The 23,212-nt window shown below is 59.2% G+C and overlaps 7 protein-coding genes across 7 annotated transcripts; 3 read left to right on the top strand and 4 right to left on the bottom strand.

Moving 5' to 3' along the window:
* The first annotated feature begins 681 nt into the window (after positions 1-681).
* On the top strand, positions 682-2,807 carry MYCTH_2300531 (uncharacterized protein). Its single transcript, XM_003661254.1, has 2 exons — positions 682-954; positions 1,042-2,807. The coding sequence occupies exons 1-2, from the start codon at positions 877-879 to the stop codon at positions 2,749-2,751; spliced, it is 1,788 nt and encodes a 595-aa protein (XP_003661302.1). The 5' UTR covers positions 682-876; the 3' UTR covers positions 2,752-2,807.
* Positions 2,808-3,494: 687 nt separating this feature from the next.
* On the top strand, positions 3,495-5,129 carry MYCTH_2300528 (uncharacterized protein). Its single transcript, XM_003661253.1, has one exon. The coding sequence runs from the start codon at positions 3,576-3,578 to the stop codon at positions 5,106-5,108; it is 1,533 nt and encodes a 510-aa protein (XP_003661301.1). The 5' UTR covers positions 3,495-3,575; the 3' UTR covers positions 5,109-5,129.
* Positions 5,130-6,395: 1,266 nt separating this feature from the next.
* MYCTH_2314483 (uncharacterized protein) lies at positions 6,396-7,523 on the bottom strand. Its single transcript, XM_003661252.1, has 2 exons — positions 7,151-7,523; positions 6,396-7,060 (listed from the first exon to the last, which is right to left on the bottom strand). Exons 1-2 carry the CDS (start codon positions 7,286-7,288, stop codon positions 6,986-6,988), a joined length of 213 nt encoding a protein of 70 aa, XP_003661300.1. The 5' UTR covers positions 7,289-7,523; the 3' UTR covers positions 6,396-6,985.
* Positions 7,524-10,506: 2,983 nt separating this feature from the next.
* On the bottom strand, positions 10,507-12,410 carry MYCTH_2300520 (uncharacterized protein). Its single transcript, XM_003661251.1, has 5 exons — positions 12,210-12,410; positions 11,947-12,076; positions 11,651-11,786; positions 10,916-11,556; positions 10,507-10,789 (listed from the first exon to the last, which is right to left on the bottom strand). The coding sequence occupies exons 1-5, from the start codon at positions 12,228-12,230 to the stop codon at positions 10,572-10,574; spliced, it is 1,146 nt and encodes a 381-aa protein (XP_003661299.1). The 5' UTR covers positions 12,231-12,410; the 3' UTR covers positions 10,507-10,571.
* A 1,001-nt stretch (positions 12,411-13,411) lies between these two features.
* MYCTH_45679 (uncharacterized protein) lies at positions 13,412-13,928 on the top strand (the record flags this gene model as incomplete). The annotated part of the gene is made up of 2 exons (XM_003661250.1): positions 13,412-13,534; positions 13,689-13,928. 2 exons carry the CDS (start codon positions 13,412-13,414, stop codon positions 13,926-13,928), a joined length of 363 nt encoding a protein of 120 aa, XP_003661298.1.
* Positions 13,929-14,416: 488 nt separating this feature from the next.
* MYCTH_2059413 (uncharacterized protein) lies at positions 14,417-18,107 on the bottom strand (the record flags this gene model as incomplete). Its single annotated transcript, XM_003661249.1, has 3 exons — positions 14,417-15,367; positions 15,456-17,300; positions 17,358-18,107. The coding sequence occupies 3 exons, from the start codon at positions 18,105-18,107 to the stop codon at positions 14,417-14,419; spliced, it is 3,546 nt and encodes a 1,181-aa protein (XP_003661297.1).
* Positions 18,108-19,085: 978 nt separating this feature from the next.
* Positions 19,086-22,187, bottom strand: MYCTH_2300515 (uncharacterized protein). The gene is made up of 2 exons (XM_003661248.1): positions 22,040-22,187; positions 19,086-21,985 (listed from the first exon to the last, which is right to left on the bottom strand). Exons 1-2 carry the CDS (start codon positions 22,110-22,112, stop codon positions 19,287-19,289), a joined length of 2,772 nt encoding a protein of 923 aa, XP_003661296.1. The 5' UTR covers positions 22,113-22,187; the 3' UTR covers positions 19,086-19,286.
* Positions 22,188-23,212: the final 1,025 nt, after the last annotated feature.

The following is a 23,212-nucleotide window of genomic DNA, read 5'->3' as shown; positions in this document are numbered from 1 at the left end:
AGCAGAAACCCGGATACACTAGACGGTTCGAAAGAAAGAGACATCGATTGAAGCCGCTGATTTTGACTCTGGATGCGTGATCTCCTCTTCTCTTGTTGTCGATGAAGTCCCAATGCGTGTCGCGTGTCGCGTGCTCACTGTGCGTTTTTGGCAAATCGCCGTGCGGTCGGGGTGCCAAGAAACCAGAAGCGATACAAAAACCCCTCCTCAACCCCCCCTTTCTTTCCCCGTTCTCCCCCCCACCCCTCCTTGTTACCCACTGTGAGACCTTGTTGGCAAGCTTTTTTATCGCCAATGTGACGTGGGCATTGCTGCGCCTGGGTCCAACTTGCGCGGCCACCCGCGCGATAAGTGTACAAGAAAAGTGCGCTTGGCCATCAAACGTTTCGGAGAATCGGGGCAGGATTCCCTCCGCCAATGTGCCGCAAGGCGCTCTCTTAAATAGAGGTAGAGAGGAATCCCGTCGATGGTTGGAATTTTTTTGATCAGCTTTGACGCTTCAGTTCAGCTCTCCAACCCTGACTGCTGCCTACCACCCAGCAGCAGCGGGAACAAAAAAAAAGGAACCAAACTGCTGAACGCGAGAACGGCCCGATCCTCGCGCTAAATAAAAAGAAAACGTAAATCTGGAAAAGAGGAGAAGAAGAAAGAAGGGAGGAAAAAAAAGGAGCCAAGAAAACAGGCCTTCTCTCAAGCCCGGCTGGTTGCTCTATTTCGCAAGAAAAAAATTTTTTCCTCTTCATATTTTTTTTATTTATTTTTCTTCAGTCGAAGCAGGTTTTATTTTCTTTTTTCCTATTTTCAGTCTGCTGAAAGGCGGCTTGCCGCAAACCTGACCGGCACTTCTCGTCCAGTTGGAGAGCTCGTTGATCAACCATGGCAGCAGGTTCAGATCCGTCTTCTTACTCGGGGGGGTCCCTGGAGGCCGATCACCTCTGCGTGTTGGTGCATGGGGTACGTTACATGCACAAACACCATGCACGCGGCGACTCATGCGCTTACTCAGGAACTCTAATCGCACTCTCTCTCTCGTACGTATAGTTATGGGGCAATCCGAACCACATGGCGTCGGTCGCCAAAGCCCTCCGGGCGCAGCACCCGGCCGACCGGGTCTACATCCTGCTGGCCAAGAGCAACAGCGGCTCCTTCACGTACGACGGCATCGAGCTAGGCGGTGAGCGCGTGTGCCACGAGATCGAGGAGGAGCTGGACATGATCCGGGCCAGGGGCGGCAGCATCAAGAAGCTCAGCATCGTCGGCTACTCGCTGGGCGGTCTGGTCGCCCGGTACGCCATCGGCCTGCTCTTTGCCCGGGGCGTCCTCGACAAGCTCGAGTGCCTCAACTTCACCGCCTTCGCGAGCCCCTTCCTCGGGGTGCGCACGCCGCTGCGCGGCTGGCACAACCACATGTGGAACGTGCTGGGCGCCCGGACGCTCTGCACCTCGGGCCGCCAGCTCTTCGGCATCGACAAGTTCCGCGACACGGGCAAGCCGCTGCTCGCCGTCCTGGCCGACCCCAGCTCCATCTTCATGTCGGGCCTGGCCAGGTTCAAGCGCCACACCCTCTACACCAACATCGTCAACGACCGCAGCGCCGTCTTCTACACCACCGGCATCTCCAAGACCGACCCCTTTGTCGACCTGACCAAGGTCAAGGTCCGCTACCTCAAGGGCTACGAAGACGTCATCCTCGACCCGGCCGACCCGGTCTCCCCCATCATCGATGATGACACTACTACTACTACTACCACCACCACCACCACCACCACCAACACCAACAACAACAACAACAACAACAACAACAACAACAACAACAACAACAACAACAACAACAACAACAACAACAACAACAACAACAACAACAACAACAACAACAAAACCACCGCCACCGCAATCCACGATGACCTCCCCGTAACCAAAGCACCAGCACCAGCAGCAACAGCAGCGGTAGCCAAGGAGGCCGCCGCCGTGGCCGCGGCCGCGGCGGCGCTCCGGAGGTGGGCGCGGCGGGCGCCGATGGCGCTGGTGCTGGCGGTGCTGGTGCCGCTGGGCACGGTGGCGTTCCTGCTCAACAGCGCGGTGCAGACGGCGCGGTCGGCGCGGCGGGTGCGCCTGCACGAGCGCGGGCTGGGCGGCGTGCCCACGGGCGCCTTCCGCGGCGTCGACCTTTTCATCCGCGAGGTCCGCGGCGCCGTCGAGGACGCCTACGTCGACGCCGCCGCCGCCGCCCGGGAGGAGTACCTCCTCGTCAACCAGCCTCCTCCTCCTCCTCCCCCCGCCCCCGCCCCCGATCGTCGCGATGAGCAGCCCGATGTTGAGAAGACTGATGATGATGATGATGGGCACGGTCGGGATGAGGAGCAGAAGAAGGAAGGAGAAGAAAGAGGAGAAGAGGAGGAGGAAGAAGAAGGAGGAGGAGGAGGAGGAGGAGGAGAAGATTCCGGAAAGAAGAAGTGCGCGGCGCTCGAGACGGAGCGGTCGCTCGCCCAGGACATCGCCCGCGGCGAAAGCGGCGGCGAAAGCGGCAGCGGCAGCGGCAGCGGCAGCAGCCCCTTCCCCACGCTGGCGCTGGCCGCGTACCAGTTCGCGGCCATTGACGCGCTCGATCAGCTGGGATGGCGCAAGTATCCCGTGTGGATCCACAAGCACAACCATAGTCATGCGGCCATGATTGTGCGCATGGAGAAGCCCGGGTTCGAGGAGGGCAGGCTGGTGTTGAAGCACTGGGTCACGGAGGAGTTTCTGGTCTGATTTACTCTCGTTGTGTTCAAGGGAAGATGAAGATATTAGGGGGTGAAAGAAGGGGGGGAGGGGGACGGGCCAACTTCTGGCGTTGGTGTGTGGCTTGGTCTGATTTAGTGGCGTTCTGATAAAGAGTTTCCGGCGTCTGAAAAGGGGGGTCGTTTCGTCGTTTGCAGCGTAGGCGTTGGTTAGGTGTGATAGGAATGAGGGGGAGTTCGGAAAGGAGGTGGGGCTTGTTCTTTTTGGAGGAGGAGGGAGCACGGAAGGGTTGACTGCTTGATATTGCTCATAGAAAACATATCACATAGGTTCAAAACTGAGAGGATCAACTTCTGTATATCCGTTACCTTGGTGTACGAGTGCTTATAAGTAATCCGTACGCTGGCTCTGATGGCTTTTCTTTCCGAGACACGGAACTAACAAAGCAGCAGCTGCCGCAGGACCTGCTGTTTAGAGATGTACTGTACATACTATGACTATTATGACCAATAGCATGTCTTGCATTGTACGACTATGTCTCAGACTACGGAGTGACTACACTACGTACAGATTAAGCTTCTAACCCCCATATTTGGATCCCATAATCGGCTTAGCGCTGGCACCCTGCCGACCCGACGGCCTGGGCAAGTAACGATAGACAGGGGTCCTGCAGGGAGCAATTGAAATGAATGTACATACTGTACGGATTAGTTACGTACTAGTACGGATTAACTGGGTCTGCTGACATGCAGAATCACGTCGCCCGGGCTCGGGGACGCGATCGCGATCATCGAACCAACACCGAGGAGGGCGCCCGCCTGCCGTGAAGCCCCCGCAGCCGCAGGTTAAGGATCATGCGAGCCCCACGCGCCGCCAAAGAAAAAACGTCTAAATATTTCGACTCAGCTTCGGCCGCCGCCGCCGCCGTACCACGTCGATTGACACGCGCCAGCCTCGCCCGCTTCGCATACAATGATGGCACGAATGGCAGCCCGCCGACGGGCATCGACGCCAGCACCGGCAATAATGGCGCCACCGAAGAGGTGACACTGGGCTCCGACATTGAGGACGCCATCACGACCACCGTCTCGCACACTCTCAAGCGTAAGCGCAAGCGCACCGACACGGTGACCCAGTCGGCATCGCGGCGGGTCGCGACGAGGAGCGCGACGAGGAGCACGATGAAGGCCGAGATCAAGACCGAGATCAAACCCGAGATGGAGACCGAGATGGAGACCGAGATCGACGCCGAGATGGATACCGCCGAGGTCAAGACGGCAGGGCAGCCAGCCTCCGATGCCAAAGCCGAAGCCGACGCCGACGCCGAGAGCGAGACCAAGGACCGACCGCGCGGCCGCGCGCGCAAGCCGGTGCGCAAGACCACCGACGCCGCCACGGGCGCGGTCACGGTCGAGCCGCCCTCGGACTGGGAGGAGATGTACGAGCTGGTCAGGCAGATGCGCATCAGCGGGCCGGCCGCCAACGCGGCCGTCGACACGATGGGGTGCGAGCGGCTGGCGGACCCGGACGCGAGCCCGCGCGAGCGGCGCTTCCACACCCTCGTCGCCCTCATGCTCTCGAGCCAGACCAAGGACACGGTCAACGCCGAGGCGATGGCGCGCCTGCGCACCGAGCTGCCCCCGCACGAGCCGGGCGCCCGGCCCGGCCTGACGGTCGAGAACGTGCTCGCCGTCGACCCGGCCGTCCTCAACCGGCTCATCAGCAAGGTCGGCTTCCACAACAACAAGACCCGCTACCTCAAGCAGACGGCCGAGATCCTCCGCGACCGCTTCGGCTCCGACATCCCCCCGACCATCGACGGCCTCACCTCCCTGCCGGGCGTCGGGCCCAAGATGGCCCACCTGTGCATGTCGGCCACCCACGGCTGGGGCCGCGTCGAGGGCATCGGCGTCGACGTCCACGTCCACCGCATCACCAACCTCTGGGGCTGGCAGCGCCCGCCCACCCGCGGCCCCGAGGACACCCGCCGCGCCCTCGAGAGCTGGCTGCCCCGCGACCGCTGGAAGGAGATCAACTGGCTGCTCGTCGGCTTCGGCCAGACCGTCTGCCTGCCCGTCGGCCGCCGCTGCGGCGACTGCGAGCTCGGCCTGCGCGGCCTGTGCAAGAGCGCCGACAGGGCAAAGGTCCTCGAGGGGAGGAAGAGGAGGGCGGCGGTGACGGTGACCCCGACGACGACGACGACGACCACCACCACCACGACGAAGGTGGAGAAGAAGGAGGAGGTGGTGGTGGACAAGGTCGAGATGGAGGTCGAGGTCGAGGAGGAACGGAAGGAGAGGGAAGGGGTGGTGGTCAACGAGGCGGTTGCGGAGGCGCCGCCGCAGAGTCCCAGGATCAAACAAGAGGAGGAGGGTCGCGACGGTTAAAAAAAAAAAAAGGAAAAGAAAGAGGGGGGGGGGGGGGAAGAGATAATGAGAGGGGATCCCCGTGCGAGGGGAGCTGACGTGGGTCATTCCAACGAAGATTTGCGGCTGCGCCGACACAAGCCGGGTAGCATCTTTGTTTGGTGGCCGCTCGCCCGTGAAACGGGGAAAGGAGGTCGGCGAGCCGGGTATACAAAAGTCTGCGCGCCATGGCCGCAGTATCCTCTTATTACTTGGTACTTAAATTTCTCTGCTAATAAGTCTTGTCCCGGCATCCGGCAATCTCCCGCCTCCCGCCTGAAGATGCTTGTCTTCTGGCGGCCTGAATAAGCAGCCAGAGCCCTTTGCCCAGCTGGCCGGGCTTGTGTTTTTATTTCCTTCCTCCTACGTCTCTCCACCCACCTCCACCCACATGTGACACGGACTGGCGCAGCAAGCCATATCCTCGTCACCCGAAGACTCCCCCCTCCCCCCCCCGGGGGGCCATGTTCCAGCCGCGGCCATATATTATACACTTGGGTGTACTGTGCCAAGCAACGCCGGGCAGCTCAGCTCCGGCCAAGGGGCAATGGAGAACCCCGTTATCTCGAAGCATGAGCTAATCTTCTGGTTTCGGAGCACCCGCGTCTCACGACATGCTCTACAGCGTGTACTCCGAGGATACAGCGATGCCGAATCCTCTTTCGGACATCTGGCCGGTCTTCCTCGACGTCCCGCCGGGGGGGGGGGACAAGGGGGGAACTACCTATCATCCCACTGGCAGCCGCCGAAACTTCGCTTTCTGCATGGAACGTAGGGGGATGGAAAAACTATTGACGGGCTGTAGCAGGCGCATCAAACACTTTTGCACGGCAATTTTGACGAGAGAAGTCAAACATCTGGAGAAATGAGTTTCATAATTTTCATGGCTCGGAGGGTGATCGATTTGGAAGGAAGAAAATTAGGACCATGACGGATATTATGCGCCGACCTTGAGTCAAACCAAAGGAAAGCTGCTATGGAAGAAGATAATTGCGGTTACAAGACGGGATATTGGAAGGCAATGAAGAGGAAAACTGGCCCAAAATTGGCCTATGAGTCAGAGAGCCCAAGGGTGGGAGTGGCCAGGGTCATAGCACGATCTTGGGGGTACTGTAGTGACACTTCGACGGAACATTAGTTTCTCTGATAAAACGCCCGGTACTCGGGTTCGTTCTACAAAGAGTCTACGCCGGTCCCCCGGTCTGAAGGCACAAGGAAATCGCTTAGTCGTGTCACGGAAAGCTCAAACGGTTGTCACAATACTGTGGATGCTGGCGATAGTAGAATGTCTAATTTCCATCTACCTGACCAACCGCCACCTCGGCGGCGGAGGCCAACCCAACAAGCACGCCGGGGCCATGTGTAGGGTAAATATCTCTTTTCCATCAAACCAATTCAATTCCTGGGCCCCTGGCCTGCCCAAAATTCAGGCGAGGGGTAAGCGCGCTAGATTCCATTTCCTAAACGCCATGCCAACAAAATTCAAAAACCGACAAACATTGAATTCCTGCCCCTCTCGTGCCTTGGCAAGGGTACGTTGCCAGTTTGCGGATGCGGTATGTGTGATGTTGTTGTTGTTGTTGCTGCTGTCGGTGTGAATCGGAAAGGTCTGTGCGAGCAGCCCGTTCCGTGTAGGAATCGGCGCTGCAGGGCGCCAAAAGCCTCCTCCTCTTCGAGTCAAAAGAAGAGGCTACCGGACTGATTGCTTTCGCTCCGTCGAGAAGGACGGTTTCGTCCTGTCGCTGGCGTGAAACCGTCGTTGAAACCGGCGCCGGGTTTCGTACGAGGGGGGGGGGGTTTGCTCGTCGGTCGAGAAGAAAAAGAAGAGTTAAAACCAGCGGTCGGGCCGATTTCGAACTTTAGGCGGTCTTGATGACCTGCGTCCGCTCCTTGTTGAGCTGGTTCGCGTTCTGCTCAAAGGCTTCCCTCTTGCACTTGGAGACAAGGTCAGCCAGCGTGTCCTCGCCGAGCACCCCCGACAGGCCGACGAGCCACCACTGCGACGGCGCTGGGAGGCAACTTACGTCTTCGAGGTTCCGGCACTTGTGGTCCTCCAACAGGCGGTGGTTCTTGCAGAACGAGCCCTGGCAGAAGCTGCAGTCTCCGACGATGCGCTGGGCGGGCAGCTTGCAGTCCTCGAACGAGCACTTGACCTTAGCCATGGTGGGCTGCGGTGATGATGCGGAAGTGGGTTGGGTTGGAATTGCTAGGACGGGTTGAATTGTTGGGACACAGACGATGGTAAGTAAGACGTTTGAGAATTCGGTTACGGTGTTGGATGGTTACGGCAAGATAAGCAACCGTCGCTCTCCGGTCTCGGCGTATTGATTAATCAATAAGCCAGCGAGTTGGATGGCGAGATGGCGAGATGGCGATATGGCGATATGTCGGTGATTGGAGAAGGGAAAGGAACCAAGCGAACAGGAGCAGGCGAAGAATGGGCCGACGGATTATAAAGACGAAAGAGGACGCCCTGGTGGAGGCCGGTCCCCAGTTCCCAGGAGAGATAACCCAAGGCACTCACGTGGTGTTATGATCCTGGAAAGGTGGTGGCCAACTGACGAGAAGCGGACTTGGGCGGGCGGAACTGGAATGAACTGGAAGCCCTTGGACAGCTGGACCGGGTGAGGCGACCCGGGGGGGGGGGGGGCGGCAAAGGTACGGATGTAATCCGTAACAGTACATGCATACCTTCGTTCTCTGATACTGTACGTAGTTTGTACTTCGTACCTACAATCCAACGAAAACTCTGTGTAATCCGTACATCCAATACTGTACTCCGTATGTACATACATACGGAGTACTACGGATTTCATTACGAATACAATGGGCGCACTGGTGCCAGCACGGCCTGCGCAATTGGCCTCTCGCCCTGTTGCGTGGCGGAGTGGCCCTCCGCAGGCGCAAGGCTCCCCTTGCTATCGCGTGCCATGATGTCCACGATGGCTTGGGGCCCATCGGCCACCCGGCCACCCGGCCATCACAGCCGCGTGCTGCTCCCCAATCTTGGCGCAACTTTTTTGATGCCCAGAAAGCAAGTCCACCTGACGCAAGATAAAAGACCAGCGCTGCCGCCATCCACACGGACCTTCGCATCCGGAGAATGCTCAACAATCAGGAGCGGCCATGTTGGCGGTTGGTCAGCGACGCGCCAACCCTTTTTGGGAGGTGGCCGTTTCGATCAACCGCCTAGGGAGGAGAGCGTCCGGTTTATGTGTGTATCTATGCAGATTTGAATTGTGTATAGTAGGTTAGTGTTGTTACTTGACGCAAGACTGATCCGATGTCTGCAACGTGGGACAACGGATCTCCAGAGCTGCAGGTCGGGCCCGCTGCAGGAGGTCGGCAAAGGGATGCAAAAAGGCCGGGATGTATGTATGTACTGTCTTTCCGTATACTGCAGCGCAACCCGATTGGGCTGCACGCTGAAAGGCAGAGGACCCCTAAACGCAAGTCATTGAGGGAACTCAACTGCAAGCAGGGGCCCGAGGGGCTCGGGAGTGTCTTGTGAGATACGTCGTGGGGACTGCCTGATTAAGTCCTGTAATGGAAGGCTCGTTCCTAATACACTAGAGCACTAGGCAACCACCCTGTCGCGTCATTGGCCCCCCTTCGGCCTGAGGTGCTTTGTCGATCCCGTCTCTTCCTTTGACAACAAGAACAATCGATTGCTGCCCCCCCCCCCTTCACCCTCTCCAACCTTTTGAAAGAATAACCGCCTGGCATGAAAGGAATTCCAAGATTGGGTCTTTTAAGCAACAGTGTCCGGGTAAGGCGGTGGTAGAGTAGTCATCGGTCACTGACGCTGCCTGGAAACAGATTGACACGGCAACAAACCCCGATTTCGCCGCCATAGCGCGTTGCGGTTGGGCCAAATCAAGGCCAACAGAAGCCCCATCATTCATTCATTTGCCAACAACTACAGCGTAAGACGCAGCCAAGACAATTGATACCATGATAGCGTTCCCCAACCTTGAATCAAAGCCCAAAACAACCTGCAAGTCGCGCGCATGCGATCACGTAGTGCCTAAAGCCGTCCTACATATGTCATCCCAATCCAAAACCACAGGTGCATTCATTGCCTATGGGTAATACAGATTTTAGCTATGTAACTACGGGTTACTACCAAGTACATACATACATAACTCTCGATGCAGAGGCAAGTGCACGTCATTGCGCCGTCAACCATGGGAGGCCCCTACCGTGCCTGAATAGTGACGCTATCGTGACCTCCCCAGACCGCCACAGACCGTCCGCCCGGGTCAGACACCCCGATCGCCTCCCCCCGGGCTCGCTCCGCGAGATCGAAGTTATTGCGAGAGCCCCCCGTTGCTGGGGAATCATCCTCGCATTCCCACCCCGTCCCCGCTGTGCGCCGGCTGGCCCCCCTCCCTCCTTTTCTTGATCGTCAATGCACGCCGAGGGCATGGGTCACGACGCGCAGACCGGCCCAAGCGGCCAGACCTTCAGCCGGCATGAGAGAGTGGTCAAGCACGGCTGGCCCGAAGAAGCCGAGGCCGCCGGCGCTCTTGGCGGAAGACGGACAAACTCGGTTACCACCTCCGGAGCCGCAAAGGGAAAAAGCGGGGGAGAAGGGGATAACAGAAGAAAGAAAAAAAAGGGGGCCGGCCGGGCCGCAGCAGGCCCGATGCAAGCCACTTTAGTTAATCCGTATTATCACTGTGCCCGCTGCATCGCCCACGCAAACCACTCAACGGAACTATAGTATCACACCAACTTAGAGAGATATTTGGACAGGGACCGCCGCAGAGGCGTTTTGCACTCGAGGAGTGTAGCAGCTAATCATTAGTAGTATACGGGATATAACTCTCGTAACTACCTACTCCGTACCTCCCATCATGATCCCTCTGCCGTCCGAGCCGAGGTGCATGTCTCACCTCAGCCTTCTGCATTCCAGACAGCAGCAGCAGTCTGGTTCACCCGGCACAACACGCTCTCATGATCCAGGCCACCACGCCTCCAATGAGGTGCCCTTGACCGGCAGGGTTACACTACGGCATCGGCGGCTCGTTGTTTCCATACCTGTCGTGTCTCGGCGAGTCCAGAAGAACGCCACTATTTAATGTACGTATGTGTACTGTGTACGGATTATATGTATGTATATCTATCTCCCCGGTCGGCCCGGGGAGACTTACATCAAACGTTCCGGACGGACCGTCCGATCTGACTGCATAAATGGTGATGGGCGCTTGCTTGCTTCACGCGTAAAGATCGTGAGTGGTTCGTGCTCACCCCTCCTCACGCGTACTCTCAGTCAACACACAATGGGCCTGGACACCATCCCATCCGACTAGGCGATACAACACGAAGACACCACATGACCTGGCCATTCTTGCAGATTTCTTGGGAAAGCCGCTTGATTTTCTGGCTAACAAAGCTACACATGCCGCTTACACCTCCCCACAACACGACCCCGAGACCCTCCTACTCGTGCATGGTCAGGACAGCGCGGATGCAGTCGCCCTGCTTCATGACGTCGAAAGCCTCGTTGATCTGGGCCAGCGTCTTGCGGTGCGTAATGAACTCGTCGACCTTGAGGCGGCCCTCGAGGTAGTCCTGGACCAGGCCGGGAAGCTGGCTGCGGCCCTTGACGCCGCCAAAGGCGCTGCCCTTCCATACGCGGCCCGTGACGAGCTGGAATGCTGTGAATGGTCTTGTCAGCCCTCGCGTTCCCTGTGTGCGCCGATTCGGACACAAAGGGGACAGAAAAAGAAGAAAGAGAAAGAGAGGAAGAGAGGAAGAGAGGATGAATAGAGGTAAAAACGTACGCCTCGTCGAAATCTCCTGCCCCGCGGCGGCGACGCCGATGATGATGCTCTGGCCCCAGCCCTTGTGGCACGCCTCGAGCGCGGCCCGCATGACACTGACATTACCAGTGCAGTCGAACGTGTAGTCGCACCCGCCGTCCGTCATCTCGATGAGCTGCTCGACGACGCTCTTGCCCTCGGGCAGCTTGGTCGGGTTGACAAAGTCGGTGGCGCCGAACTTGCGCGCCCACTCCTCCTTGGCCGGGTTCACGTCGACGACGATGATGCGGCCGGCCCCCTGCGCGACGGAGCCCTGGACGACGCTGAGGCCGACGCACCCGGCGCCGAACACGGCCACGTTGCTGCCCTTCTCGACGCCCGCTGTGATGCGCGCGGCGCCGTAGCCAGTCGTGATACCGCACCCGAGCAGGCAGGTGCGGTCCATGGGCGCGTCCTGCTGCACCGCCACGACCGAGATGTCGGCCACCACCGTGTACTGGCTGAAGGTGGACGTGCCCATGAAGTGCAGGATGTCCTGGCCCCGGGCCCGGAACCGGCTCGTCCCGTCGGGCATGACGCCCTTGCCCTGCGTCGCCCGGATCTTGCCGCAGAGGTTGGTCTTGTTGGACTTGCAGAACTTGCACTCTCGGCACTCGGGTGTGCTATTTTTTCGTTTTCATTTCCCCGGTTGGGAACGGGCGGTTAGCGGGCATGATGAAGAGATCGTGAAAACGGAGGGAGCGTGCATTGACTTACTAGAGCGCAATGACGTGGTCGCCCGGCTTGACATTGGTCACGCCCTCGCCAACCGACTCGACAATGCCCGCGCCCTCATGTCCCAGGATCACGGGAAAGGCGCCCTCGGGGTCCTTGCCGGAGAGCGTGTAGGCATCTGCGGTAGACAAAGAGTTTAGTTAGCCAGTCATTCCGCTAGCCAGCCCGACCAGCCCGGGCCGATCAAGGTGCCATCGACGTTGCGCAAGCAGCGCAACCTGGGGTGTGCAGTGTTCATCATCGAGGAGCTGGCACGTGTGGGAGGGGCGGGTCGTTACCTGTGTGGCACACGCCGGTGTACTCGATCTTGATGCGCACCTCGTGGGCCTTGGGCGGCGCTACCTCGACGTCCTCATAGCTGAGCTCCTGGCCGGGGCCCCAGGCGATAGCCGCCTTGCAGGTGATGGTCTGCGTGGGATGCGGTTAGCGAAAGGCCATCAGGGTTCTATGTACAGCGCGCAGGTTGCTTGAGCTGCCAGGGGCGGGAGCGGGTGCGGGGTTGCTGGTTTGACATCACACGGCAGCATCTCAGTCTTCTTACCTTTCCTACTGTCGATGCCATCTTGGATGGGAATCTTTTTGGGTGTCAGGAACGATTGACAGCAGAACCGGTCAGATTGGCTTGACACTCGATAAAAAAAATGCTCGTCCCCTCCTTTTTGGTCTCTCGGCCTGGTCTGGTCTGGGAAAAGAAGAAGCTGAGCTGCCACTACCTGCATCTCTCGGGAACACTTTGACCCCGCCCTGGCAGGTGGGGTTCCCGAGGGGTCATGATTCTTCTCGGCGATTTCACGGCATCTGCCACCCGCCAAGCGCTCCAAGTGCTCGTCTCCTAGCATCCACCGTCCCGTAGCTCGGCAGTTCGTCAGCAGGCGGCTCCTAAAGAACCATCTCGCCGTCATCCGAGTGGAGTCTCTTGTCAATGGTTTACAAAAACGACCATTACGTGATGATTCCAGAGTCAGGTTTGCATACACGTCACAAGGATTACCTGACCCTCTCTTCCCTTCCAAGAGACGACTTCCTCAGCGGGATCGCGCATTTTTTCAATCCGATGCTTCAACCGATGGGTGATCGATCTACCCACCTTGACGTAGCCATTGTCGGATCTCAATTCAATCCCCGGATTTTTTTCGGCGGGGGGTTCGAGTTCCTTCACCCGCCACAAAGCAGAAACGTCAATGCCTGGGCGTTGATCGTTGATCACTGCCATTATGCGCTGCCATGTCTTTCGCATCGCGTAGATGCCGGTAGGGAAATAAATCGTTGCTAAAGCCACATGATTATCCTATGTGTGCCGCAAAGGACAAAGAAATACCAATGGGGAACTCAGCCTTCAATTACGCATCACTCCGGGATCTAACCCGTTTGTTGGTGCTCCAATTAGATATTTTTAGAGGCTGGTGTTTACACATGACAAAGCCTCCTAACCCCTTTCTTGTAGAGTTACGAGATGTTTCTCAGGCGGCTTCACAGCAACAAACATTCCCAGGATAATTAACGCAGAGCTAGAAGTGGGGAGACGTAGCGGACTCAAGTGATTTGTCAGATCAGAGTCGTTGTCAAGTCGAGCGAGGATGAACCCCTCAACCCACTCAATCTTACTCTCATCATCTCTTGGGCCAACCATAATTACTCAAACGGTAAAGACAACTATTATAGTCCGGCAACGACACAACAACAACAACAACCCACCGAAGGAAGCCACCAACCCCAGCCTTATCAGATAAACACGGAAACAGAATGGCGCCCCTCCCCCCTCCGGACCCGCTCCCGGAGTTTGTCTACAAGATCACCCCGACCGCCCCGCCGGACCCGATCCCCGAGCAATACCCGCTCTCGGACCTCGACCGGCAAGACGGCTTTGTCCATCTGAGCGCCTCGTGGCAGGTATGTTTTGTATCACCTAGAGCTCTCCATAACACACCCTTCCTTACCCTGAAAGTTTGGAAAGAAAAAAAAAAGAAAAGAAAAGAAAAAAAGAGGAGGGAGGAATAAACTAACAGTGACACATTCAAAGATCCCCATCACGGCAGACCTCTTCTTCAAGGACTTCACCTCTTTCTACATCCTCAAGCTGCGCCTGGCCAACTTTGACCAGTCCAGCGTCAAGTGGGACGAGGTGGACGGCACCAACGGCTGCCCCCACCTGTACGGCAACTTTGGGGTCAAGGACGTCGTCGCCGCGAAGGAGTTCCGCCGCGCCGAGGGCCAGTCGTGGAAGGACGTCTTTGAACGGGAGAAGGGGTGGTTGGAGTAAAAGGTGCCTCTGTGATTGGTTTCTTTTTTTTTTCCTTTTTTTTTTGAAGATCCGGCATGTACTGTACGTCGAATAGGTCGATTGTTGTGGTCGTCGGTGTCGGTTCAACCCGATGAGTCAGTCATCAGGGGTTTGAGGAAGAGGGAGGAGGAAGAAAAACGATTACAAGCAAGAAAGAAGGGGAACACAAATGGAGTTAAAGGGGCAACTCAACCTGCATCTGCAAATAACCTCGGGACGCCTTCATGGCCATCCCGCGAATAAACAATATACATACTTAACTTCCTTTGCATTACAACGACCCGTACATCTCCCGATCTCTAAACCTTAGAACACCTAGCATTCCCTTTTCCCTCTTTAAAACCCTCCCCTTTTGTCCAGATAAGTCCGGTATAAATCCGCGACTGAAAAAAGACGTTCGCTCTCTCTGCCACTCTTTTCTCAAAAAAAAAAAAAAAAAGGCAATAATCCCCTTTTTTGTTAACCCCCTACCAAACCATCTCATCCGCCTCGGCCAGCCACAAGCCCGCCAAGTCCTTGGCCAGTCCCAGCCGCAACCTCCTCATGATGTCCTCCCCTTTGGTCTTGGCCGTCACCTCGGACCGCCAGTCCCACCCCCTCCTCTTGACCGCCACCTTGCCGAGCCCGCCGCCGGTCCCGCTCAGCGACCGCTGCAGCTGGCTCGCGACGAGCGAACTGCCCGCCAGCATGGCGTTGCCGGACCCGCCGGGCCCCGGCCCCGCGCTCTTCTTGAGCAGGTCCGCCGGCGTGCTCCCCTTGAGCCCGCCCGGCGCCGACGCCAGGACCAGCTGCAGGAACTCGTCGCACGCGTTGTACACCCGGCTGCCGACGGCCTGCAGGTCCTCGATGGCCTTGAGGAGGACGTCGATCTGGTCGAGCGTGATGACCGGCGTGGCCAGCTGGCCGTGGTGCACGTTGGTGTTGTCCGGGTCCGAGACGAACACGAGGGCCTCGCCGAGCAGGGCCAGCAAGAAGTCCTCGCTGACGATGCCGTCGCGCGTCTGGTCGTACAACCCCCCGCGGATGTTGTCGTCCGAGCTGGCAATGACGCTGATGAGCGCCGTCGCCGCCTGCTTGCGGCGGGACAGCGGGGTGGCGTGGGGCAGCGCGTCCTCGTTGTCGCGGATGTCGTAGAACTGCCGGAGCGAGGCGTAGCCGCTCAGCATCTTGCCGAGGAGCTCGGCGGCCTCCATGTCCTGGCTGGCGCACTGCTCCAGCGTGTTCTTGCGGTCGTTCAGCAGCTTGTAGAGGTAGTCGTCCAGGTCGTTGGCCGGCGGGAACGCCGTCGACTGGATGAGGGAGTACGAGGTGAGCAGGTTCATGACCTCGCGGACCTTGTTTGGTCGGTGGGCGAGGGCGTAGTACCACATGGCCTCGCCGTAGCGGTGGGAATCCCGGGCGAGGATGTCTCCGTAGGTCTGGGAACTCGGTCAGTCGCTCGCCGACACTCGATATTGGGGGGGGGGGGAGTGTGTGCCGCAGTGTGTGCCGCCGCAATCAACTCACCTCTGTCGTATCCTCGGCAAACTCGATCATGCCGAGCTCATTCAACAAGAACCACAACCGGTCCACCGTCGCATTCGAGTCCACGTGCAGCTGCTGCACCAGATGCTCCACCAGGTCTCTCACCATCTCTTCGGACCGCTCCGGCGAGTCCATGCGGCCGAGGACGCTGATCGAGAGCTCCCAGCCGTCCTTCGAAGTGCCCGACCTGTCCTGGACCGAAGACAGGCCCTCGTAGTCAGCCAGCGCCTGGGCATATTGGACCAGCGTGCTGTCCTTGATGCCGTCGACCTCGTCCGGGGCGCCCGGATCCATGCCGAGCACCTCCAGGTCGTCCATGTCCAGGTCCTCCAGTCCGTACACCCCGGAAGGCCGGTGAGGCGGCAGCCATTTGCCCAGAGACGCAATCTCGGCCACGGCGGCGGCGATGGGCAGCGACCAGCCCCGGAGCAGGCCGATGACGCCCTTGATGTTGTCCTCGAAGACGCAGGCCATGCCGATTTCGACCGCGTTCTGCGAGTTGAAGTGGAAGTCGGATTCTACCGCCGTATGGAAGGCGCGCGCAAGCCGGTCGAGATAGCTCTCCGAGTTGGCAGGCGCCGAAGCGAGGACCAGAGCCTGCGACCGCGACAGGGACTGGGACGTGGAGAGGGGCTTCTCCGTTCGGGATGCCCGCTCGTCCCACCAGCCGAACAGGCCGACCGTGGCCTCTAGCCAGTCCTGCGCCGCTTCCAGGATGGCGCCCTGCTGCCCGAGGACAATGTCAAAGACAATGTTCAGGTTCTCGTAGATCTCCCATGGCACTTGGCTCTCGGCGCGCCTGGCCAGGCCGGCCATGGACTGCCTGCTCTGAGCCGAGGCGGCAGATGCCGAAAAGGCCGATGCGCCAAACGCGCTGTCCTTGCCCTCGGCGAAGCGTCTGAGGTGCTCGAGCAATCCCCGGGCTCGCACGCGGAAGAGGGTCCAGTCGCTGCTCCAGATCTCCCAGTTGCCGTCGAAGCCGGGGCAGCTCTCCAGCACCGCGATCGTCTCGTCGACGGCGCGCTGCACGTTCTCCAAGGCCTGGCCGACGTAGGCGTACTCCCCGCGCTGGCCGCGCCGCACGTGGCCCCAACCGGCCTGGTCGAGCAGCCTCGCGGCATCGCCGACCTTTCCGCGCAGCAGGGCGATGAAGACGGCCTGCCAGAAGAGCGAGTGGCATGCCGGGCTGGGCCGGTGCCGGAGGATGTCGTCAACCTGGCTGCCGTACATGTCGTGGTACTCGTTCAGCCAGCGGAACAGGGTCTGAGGGAGCGGTTCCGCGCGGATCAGGCCGCCCTCCTCGTACCGGGTGTGGTGGATCTGCAGCGCCAGGTTGGCGAGGTAGTTGGCCTTCTCGAACGGGGTCGCGTGCGGGCCGGGCCCTATCTCGGCGGCATGGTCCTCGGTCGGGCGCGGGAGCTCGTCGACGTGTTCCCTCCAGAGAGCAGCCAGCTGCGCCGCGGCCGTCGCGAGGGTGTCATCCATCTTTTGCTCGTCCTCCGCTTCGCCCACCCCTTCGTCGTACAGCCTCGACAGCAGATCCTCCGTCCCCAGAATGACCTGCGGCGGCTCCGTGACCGGCGCAGTGCCCATCTGCTGATACGCGTCTTTGGCGAGCGCCGCGTAGCGGTACTCACTCCTCCGCGCGGCCCCGCCGGCCCGGAACGACGACGCGCGGAATATGTCTTCGGCCTCGCGCCGCACCCGCTCCGTAGCCGCGGGCGTTGCCAGCATCAACAGATCCGACACCTCCCCAGCCGCCGGCTGGTCCGCCCCGGTCTCGGCAGTCGACGGCATATCCAGCCACATATCACCCTCCTCCTCCTCCTCTTCTCCTCCTCCGGGGCAATCTGCCGCAGCCGCCTCCTTCTGCTCATCGTCGACGTCGTCATCGTCGTCATCAAACGGCACCCCAAACGTCTTGCCCTGGCCGTGGGCGGTCGTCCGCTTCGGGCTCTCGCCGTCCTGCTCGTCCACCCCGACGGCCCGGCTCAGGCGCGACGGCTGTCTCGCGTGGCCCGGCCCGCGGATCGACCTGCCCAGCGGGGTGTTCCGCCTCTGCTGCGCGCCGCCCAGCCCGATCCCGGAGAATAGGTTCTTCTTCTTCTTAACGTCCCCGGTGCCGGTAAACCCGCCAGCGGTGTCGAACCCACCTCCGATCCCTGTGAACAGGCCCCTTGGTGGCTCTTCCTCCTCCTCCTCCTCCTCCTCCTCCTTCTTGCCGGCGCCCGCACCGCCGCCGGTGAACAGCCCCTTGGGCGACGCGGAACCCTTCCCGGCGCCGCTCACCCCGGAGGTGAACAGGCCCCTCGCGGGCGCGTCCTTCGCGGTCGACGAGATGCCCTTCAGGATGGAGCTCCCCAGGTAGCTGGCTGACGGCGCGCCGGCCGGGGTGAAGCTCGCCGTCGACAGGTCATGGTCGTCATCTTGCTGGTCGTCCGCCCGCCCTCCCCGGGGCGGGGGTCCGGCCGGGGTCGTGGAGCGGTTGCTCGTCGTTGTTTGCTGGAACAGGTTGGTCTTGTTGCTCTTTTGCCGGTCGGGGGTGGAAGGGAGGAGCGGTTCCCGGCTCTTGTCCGGGCTGAAACCGAAGACGCTGTTGGAGGAGGGGATGTGGAAGTTGAAAGGTTTAGACATTTTTTGGTTATATTGTTTTCGGTTATATTCCACACTTGTCCTTTTCTTAAGCAGCAGCAGCGGTGAGTCGCTTCCGATCTTGCTTCGTCCGCTCGAAATTGGTTGGGTTGAGGCGATTGTAGTAATGGTGCTGCCGTTGCTGGGACGGAGAGAGAGTAGAGAGAGAGAGAGAGAGAGAGGCGCGTCAGATCGAATCGGTCGACGCCCGCAAGAAGCAGCAATCGGTTTGCTCGAATTGGCCGAATCGCATATCAGTCTGATCACATATCAGATGCAAATGCATCGGCCCAGTCGAGATTATGGCCGGTCCGTCGCGATCGGCAACGCGCAGGTGTTGTTGCGAGGTTGGTTTTGGGTTTTCGCTTGGCGATGGACAAAAAGCTCCAGAACTGCTTGATGAGGGAGCTCCAGCAACAGCACTGACGCGACTTTTTTTTGGGCGGCTGTTCGCGCGCCTCGGCAAATTCCGCTCTGGGCAACAGCAGCAACAATGGGAGCAAAAAGGATCAAACAACATTGGTAAAGAGGCTGCCTTTTTTTTTTTTTTTTTTTTTTTTTTTTTTTTTTTTTTTTTCCACATTTGTCTGGGCAGGTTCGTTTTGAAATCTTTTTGTCGCTTCATCGGCTTTACGTTAAGACGGACTCGTTTCGTTCCACGCTAACTAATTCGAGCCGAAGCTCGTACACCTTTTCATCCCTTCCCAACTTTTCTTTCACTCAGAATCACCTCCGAAATCATGATACACATGACAAGATACACAATAGAAAGAAGGAGTAATTGAGAGAGAAACCCAAAAAAGGGATGCATCTGGGTAGTAAGGAGGCAACCTCAGCAGACTGATCAGCCACTCGCCAAAGGGAAACCGCAGGGGCATCCGGTCTGGAGAGGCGACGAGCATGCGCCATTCCCTGCTACTCCTGCTTCCGAGATACATGACACATTATGTATGTTAACTTTGGTTTTGGGTGTGTGTGTGTGTGTGTGTGCAAGGGAACTGAAAAAAAAAGCACCGTCGGCCGGCAGATTTGACCGGGAAAAAAAAAGGATAATCAACGGGGTATTTCTAGGCAAGAGCATGCGCTGGCACAAAGGAAATCAAAGACAGCCTTCCGTGTGAGTAAAGAAGAAGCTTGGTTTGGTTCAGGTCCGGCTCAGATAGCGCTGAGCCCGGAACCCGCCTAGGCGCTCTGGGGCAACAGCGACGTATCCTTCTCCGTTCCAGCTCCAAACCCTCTTGCCCCGGCACTGTCGGATTGCTGATGCAGCCCAAACTTCTCGAGCCGGGCGACGGCGCTATCGACGTCGAGCCCGCTGTAGATGCCGAGGCCGCCATCGTCGTCACCGGTCGCGCCCTTCTTCTCGTTCTTCTCGTCGGCGTTCTCCTCGAGGTTCATGAGCGCCGGCGGCCGGTGGCGCATCTGCCTGGCCTTTGCTAGCGAAATGGTCTTTTGCTGGTACGTCGACGTGATCGGTTGCGTGTCGTCGCGGTCGATAGTCGCCTTCATCAGCGCGGCCATCCACAACCGCCCCTGCTTGACGTTGGGCACCGCGAAGTAGTGAACCGTCGGCTTCGTGAAGTTGACCGCGCGCGAGAGCCCGGCGCGGGGCGGAACGAGCTTGAAGATGAAGATGGAATCGGATTCTTCGGCGGGATCACGCTCCGCGTCGGCGGCCGCGGACGTCGTTATGTGGCTCCCGGCTGGCACGGCGGGCGAGCTCGAGACTCCCGTGAGGGTAGCGTGGAGTCCGGTCAGCCGCTCATTGTCGGCCGGGAGGACGCGGTGGAACGAGATGTCGATGAGACCCCGCTCCTGCTCGTCGTCTTCCGAATAGTAGTATGCGAGGCGCCTACCCTTGAGAACAAAGAGTCGGGGCTTCCACGTGGTCATGAGGTTGGCGCTCCTCTTCTTCATCCAGCCGCTGTAGTCGGCGTCCTTCATCGCCTCCTGGGGGGTGATCTTCTGCAGACCGCGCGTGTATGCGCTGGTCTCCTGCTTCGTCTTCTTGCGGCTGGTCCGGCTCGTTGCCGTTGTCGTCGTGCTCGGACTCTTGGTGTCGGGCGAGTCGAGTTCGAAACTCCGGGCCCCCGAAGGCGTGCTAGACCCGGTTCGGGCCGGCGAGTACATGGGCGATTCTTTGAGGGGCGACTCGACCGGCGACATCTTCGCCCGTTCGCCGCCCGTAATGGCATCCGAGGCTGCTCGCAACCCGCCCAGCCCGCTTCGCAGCATCATGTTCACGTTGAAGTCGGGATGGTTGACTTGGCTCAACCGCTTGATAGCGGACTTTGGTGATGACTGGGAATGGTTGGACGCATTGCTGTCCAACCTGGTGACGGTCGGGTTCATCGATTCCTTCGACCCTGCTATGTGGCGAAGCGAGTCCGTGGTGCCCGTGGACGGGGTGCGCTTGGACGACACGCCGTAGTACTTTTGCGCCGCGGGTGAGAGCGACGACGAGTCGCGCACCGATTCCACGCTCCCGAGTCTCGAGTGCCGCGACAGGGCCGTGCCGCTCCGCACCCGCTGCTCCTCGGCATAGCTCGACTTCGGCGAGGATTGCGCGCTATCGCGCTTCTTCAACACGTTGCGCCGGCGGCCGTCGGCGTCGGTGCCCGAGAAATAGCCGCGGTCCATCTCGACGGCAGAATCTTGGAGCGCGGCAGGCTGGTCGGCCACTTCGTCGTGGTGCCCCGCAGACGACAAGGGTCGCGGCGGGTACTTTGTGGCACTTCCCAGGGTCCAATTCCGGTCGAAGGATGGCTTCTTCTTATGCGAGGCTTCCTGTCGCGAAAACGTGCTGCTGCTCGCAGACATCTTGGGAGGTACCGGAGAATTCATGGTTGCGCCGGGCATGCGGAAGTCGGTCGAGGAGTGACGGCGCGAGTGGTGCAAATCTCGGACAGATGCAGCAGAGGGCCGTTTGTCGTGGTACGTGCGGCCCGGGCTCTCCGCAACGGGCGAGACGGGCGACACGGGTTCGTAAGGTTCCAGCTTCGGGGTCTGCGATTGGCGCCTACCCCCCGCCTTGCCCGAGAGAGAATTTTCGTTGAGATGCGCATACCGCTGACCCGAGCTCGTGATCGTATTTGTCCTGCTGCGAGCCTTTCCTGCATCCGAGCCTGCATCGCTTCCGTAATTCCGCGTGTTCCTGCCGGTGCCGAGCGCCTGTCCATTCACCTCATCCTGGAGCTGCTTGATCTTCTGCCACGTCTTCAACCTCCGCCCGACGGATCCCAGGTCGAGTGCTTTAATGAACAGCGACGTCTGGTCCATCCCCAAGAGAACCTCTCCCGTAATTTCCTGGTCCCTGAAGACCTCGCAGTGGTGCTTCTCGACGCCAACGGTGAACAGGTATTCGGCGACCTGGTCGGCGTTCCACGACTCAACCTCCTGGCGGGTATAAGTCGTCTCCTCCTCCTCGTCTGTCTCTTCACCCTGGATGTACGAGATCCTATGGTCCAGGTGAGAGCTGTACTCGCTGCCGGAGTCGTTGACGTTCCGGACACTCGCGTTACCTCGTGGGAGGTTGAAATCCGTCATGTGTTCATTGATAACGTTGAGCGTCTCGTGCAAGACATGACTATCCGCGCTCGTGCTCGGCCGTGCCGTGCTGCCGAAACCAGACCCTGGCACGCTTGCTGCCGAAGCGGGGTTCAGGCTAGAAGTGGAAGTTGTCGACTGGAAAGAACTGGTTGGTATGGCGGTTGCGACCGGTTCCGCATTGGAAACGGGTGCCGTTTTGTTCTCCTCCGAAGACGGACCGGCGGCGGGAGGCGTCTGCTCGCCGGAGTGCTCTGCCACAGGTTTGGGGTTTTGCTTCGGTAGTGAGGAGGCCTGGTGGTTTGCAGCGGCCTTCGGCGCGGGTCTTGTGTATACTTTTTTTTTGTCATGTCAGCCAGGGGCGCGAAAAAGTGCACCGGTCCGCGAACCTACCCTCTGGAAACAGGCCAGTGTTCCCATTGACCGTGTGCTTGCCCAAGAACCACCCGTCTCCGAATTCATCGTCGCGCTCGAGTAGCTCAACACGGTCGCCCTTCGCCAAGGTCAACTCGTCGGAACTGCGAGCTTGGAAGTCATCTGCGCAGCGGACACGGTCAACCATTGTTCTTCGCTTCTTCGAGAGGAATGGGCTGCGAGCGTAGCCCGCATGCAGCCGAACTCCTTTCGCTCGCAGCGCGGAGTCACAGCCGAGGCCTTCAAACCTGACTGTCCGGGGGATAAGGGAACTCACGAATAACAATCAGGATGTCGCCCACTTCGGGCCTGTTGGGGTTAGGCGCAGCCATGATATTCCCACAGGTGGCAGCCGGGTCGCGGAGCGGGCACGTCTAGAAACCAGGCAAGTGATACGGGGAATCGAGCGCAGCAGCTTCGGTGTCGGGGTTGCGTTGCGATGCGTGCACGAGAAAGGTCAAGGGCGAGAAGACGTCGCCGAGAAGAGAAGGTGGCTTGTTTCGAGTGTCGGTACGGGCGAGGGTGTCTGAGGGGCGGCAATCGCGAAAAAACAGGATCCAGAATTGAGAGTCAAGATCAAGCAGATCGGGGGGGGCCGCCGCAGCGACGACCTTGGCTTGACCAGGGGAGACCAATCTAAGCGGGACCAGCGAGCGGCGGAGAAACGAGAAAAGCAAAAGGCGCATAGAGTGGTGTTACTCCCATGGTCCTCCTCCGTGCCGCTTCCAGAAAGGCGTTGTTGGATCTATTTTCAAAGATGTCGCTCGGCGGTTTCGGGGCCTGAGGTGGGATGGGCGCTTGTTGGGGGGTAACGCTCAACGGCAAGACCACGTATGTTGGTGGGTTTGGGACGGGGCTCAAGCGTTCGTCGGAGGCGGCGGCGGGCGGCACCCGGGGGCCCGTCGCTGATTGGGGGAGCAATTAACGGGACGAGGGGCGCGTGGGTTACCGTTATTGGGCCCTGCAAAGCCCGTCTCTCCAATCGGTGGCGTCACACCTAGCAAGGGCAGAAAAAAAACGGGCTAGGCCCGGGGGAGAGGGAAGGCTTATGTTTTACACGGTGCGAGCCGCGTGATCAAAGCAAGAAAAAAAAAATTCTCGTCTGGGATGAACACTTGTAATCCGTACAGTAAGGATGATCTTGATCT

This window comes from Thermothelomyces thermophilus, chromosome 2 (genome assembly GCF_000226095.1).
Source record: "Thermothelomyces thermophilus ATCC 42464 chromosome 2, complete sequence".
Classification (NCBI taxonomy): domain Eukaryota; kingdom Fungi; phylum Ascomycota; class Sordariomycetes; order Sordariales; family Chaetomiaceae; genus Thermothelomyces; species Thermothelomyces thermophilus.
The sequence above is the reverse complement of the archived record's forward strand: the minus strand, read 5'-3'. Positions and strand labels throughout refer to the sequence as shown.

What these genes read in the sequence shown, in the direction of transcription:
- MYCTH_2300515 (XM_003661248.1), bottom strand. Translation starts at nt 22,112, where the DNA reads ATGAATTCGGAGACGGGTGGTTCTTGGGCAAGCACACGGTCAATGGGA. An exon ending in GGCCTGTTTCCAGAGGGTAG is followed by an intron (nt 21,986 to 22,039) that starts GTTCGCGGACCG and finishes ACAAAAAAAAAG; the next exon opens with TATACACAAGACCCGCGCCG.
- MYCTH_2300520 (XM_003661251.1), bottom strand. Translation starts at nt 12,230, where the DNA reads ATGGCATCGACAGTAGGAAAG. An exon ending in CACCGGCGTGTGCCACACAG is followed by an intron (nt 11,787 to 11,946) that starts GTAACGACCCGC and finishes TGTCTACCGCAG; the next exon opens with ATGCCTACACGCTCTCCGGC. An exon ending in GCAGGAGATTTCGACGAGGC is followed by an intron (nt 10,790 to 10,915) that starts GTACGTTTTTAC and finishes GACCATTCACAG; the next exon opens with CATTCCAGCTCGTCACGGGC.
- MYCTH_2300531 (XM_003661254.1), top strand. Translation starts at nt 877, where the DNA reads ATGGCAGCAGGTTCAGATCCGTCTTCTTACTCGGGGGGGTCCCTGGAG. An exon ending in TCTGCGTGTTGGTGCATGGG is followed by an intron (nt 955 to 1,041) that starts GTACGTTACATG and finishes TCGTACGTATAG; the next exon opens with TTATGGGGCAATCCGAACCA.
- MYCTH_2314483 (XM_003661252.1), bottom strand. Translation starts at nt 7,288, where the DNA reads ATGGCTAAGGTCAAGTGCTCGTTCGAGGACTGCAAGCTGCCCGCCCAG. An exon ending in AGTGCCGGAACCTCGAAGAC is followed by an intron (nt 7,061 to 7,150) that starts GTAAGTTGCCTC and finishes CTTGTCTCCAAG; the next exon opens with TGCAAGAGGGAAGCCTTTGA.
- MYCTH_2300528 (XM_003661253.1), top strand. Translation starts at nt 3,576, where the DNA reads ATGCGAGCCCCACGCGCCGCCAAAGAAAAAACGTCTAAATATTTCGAC.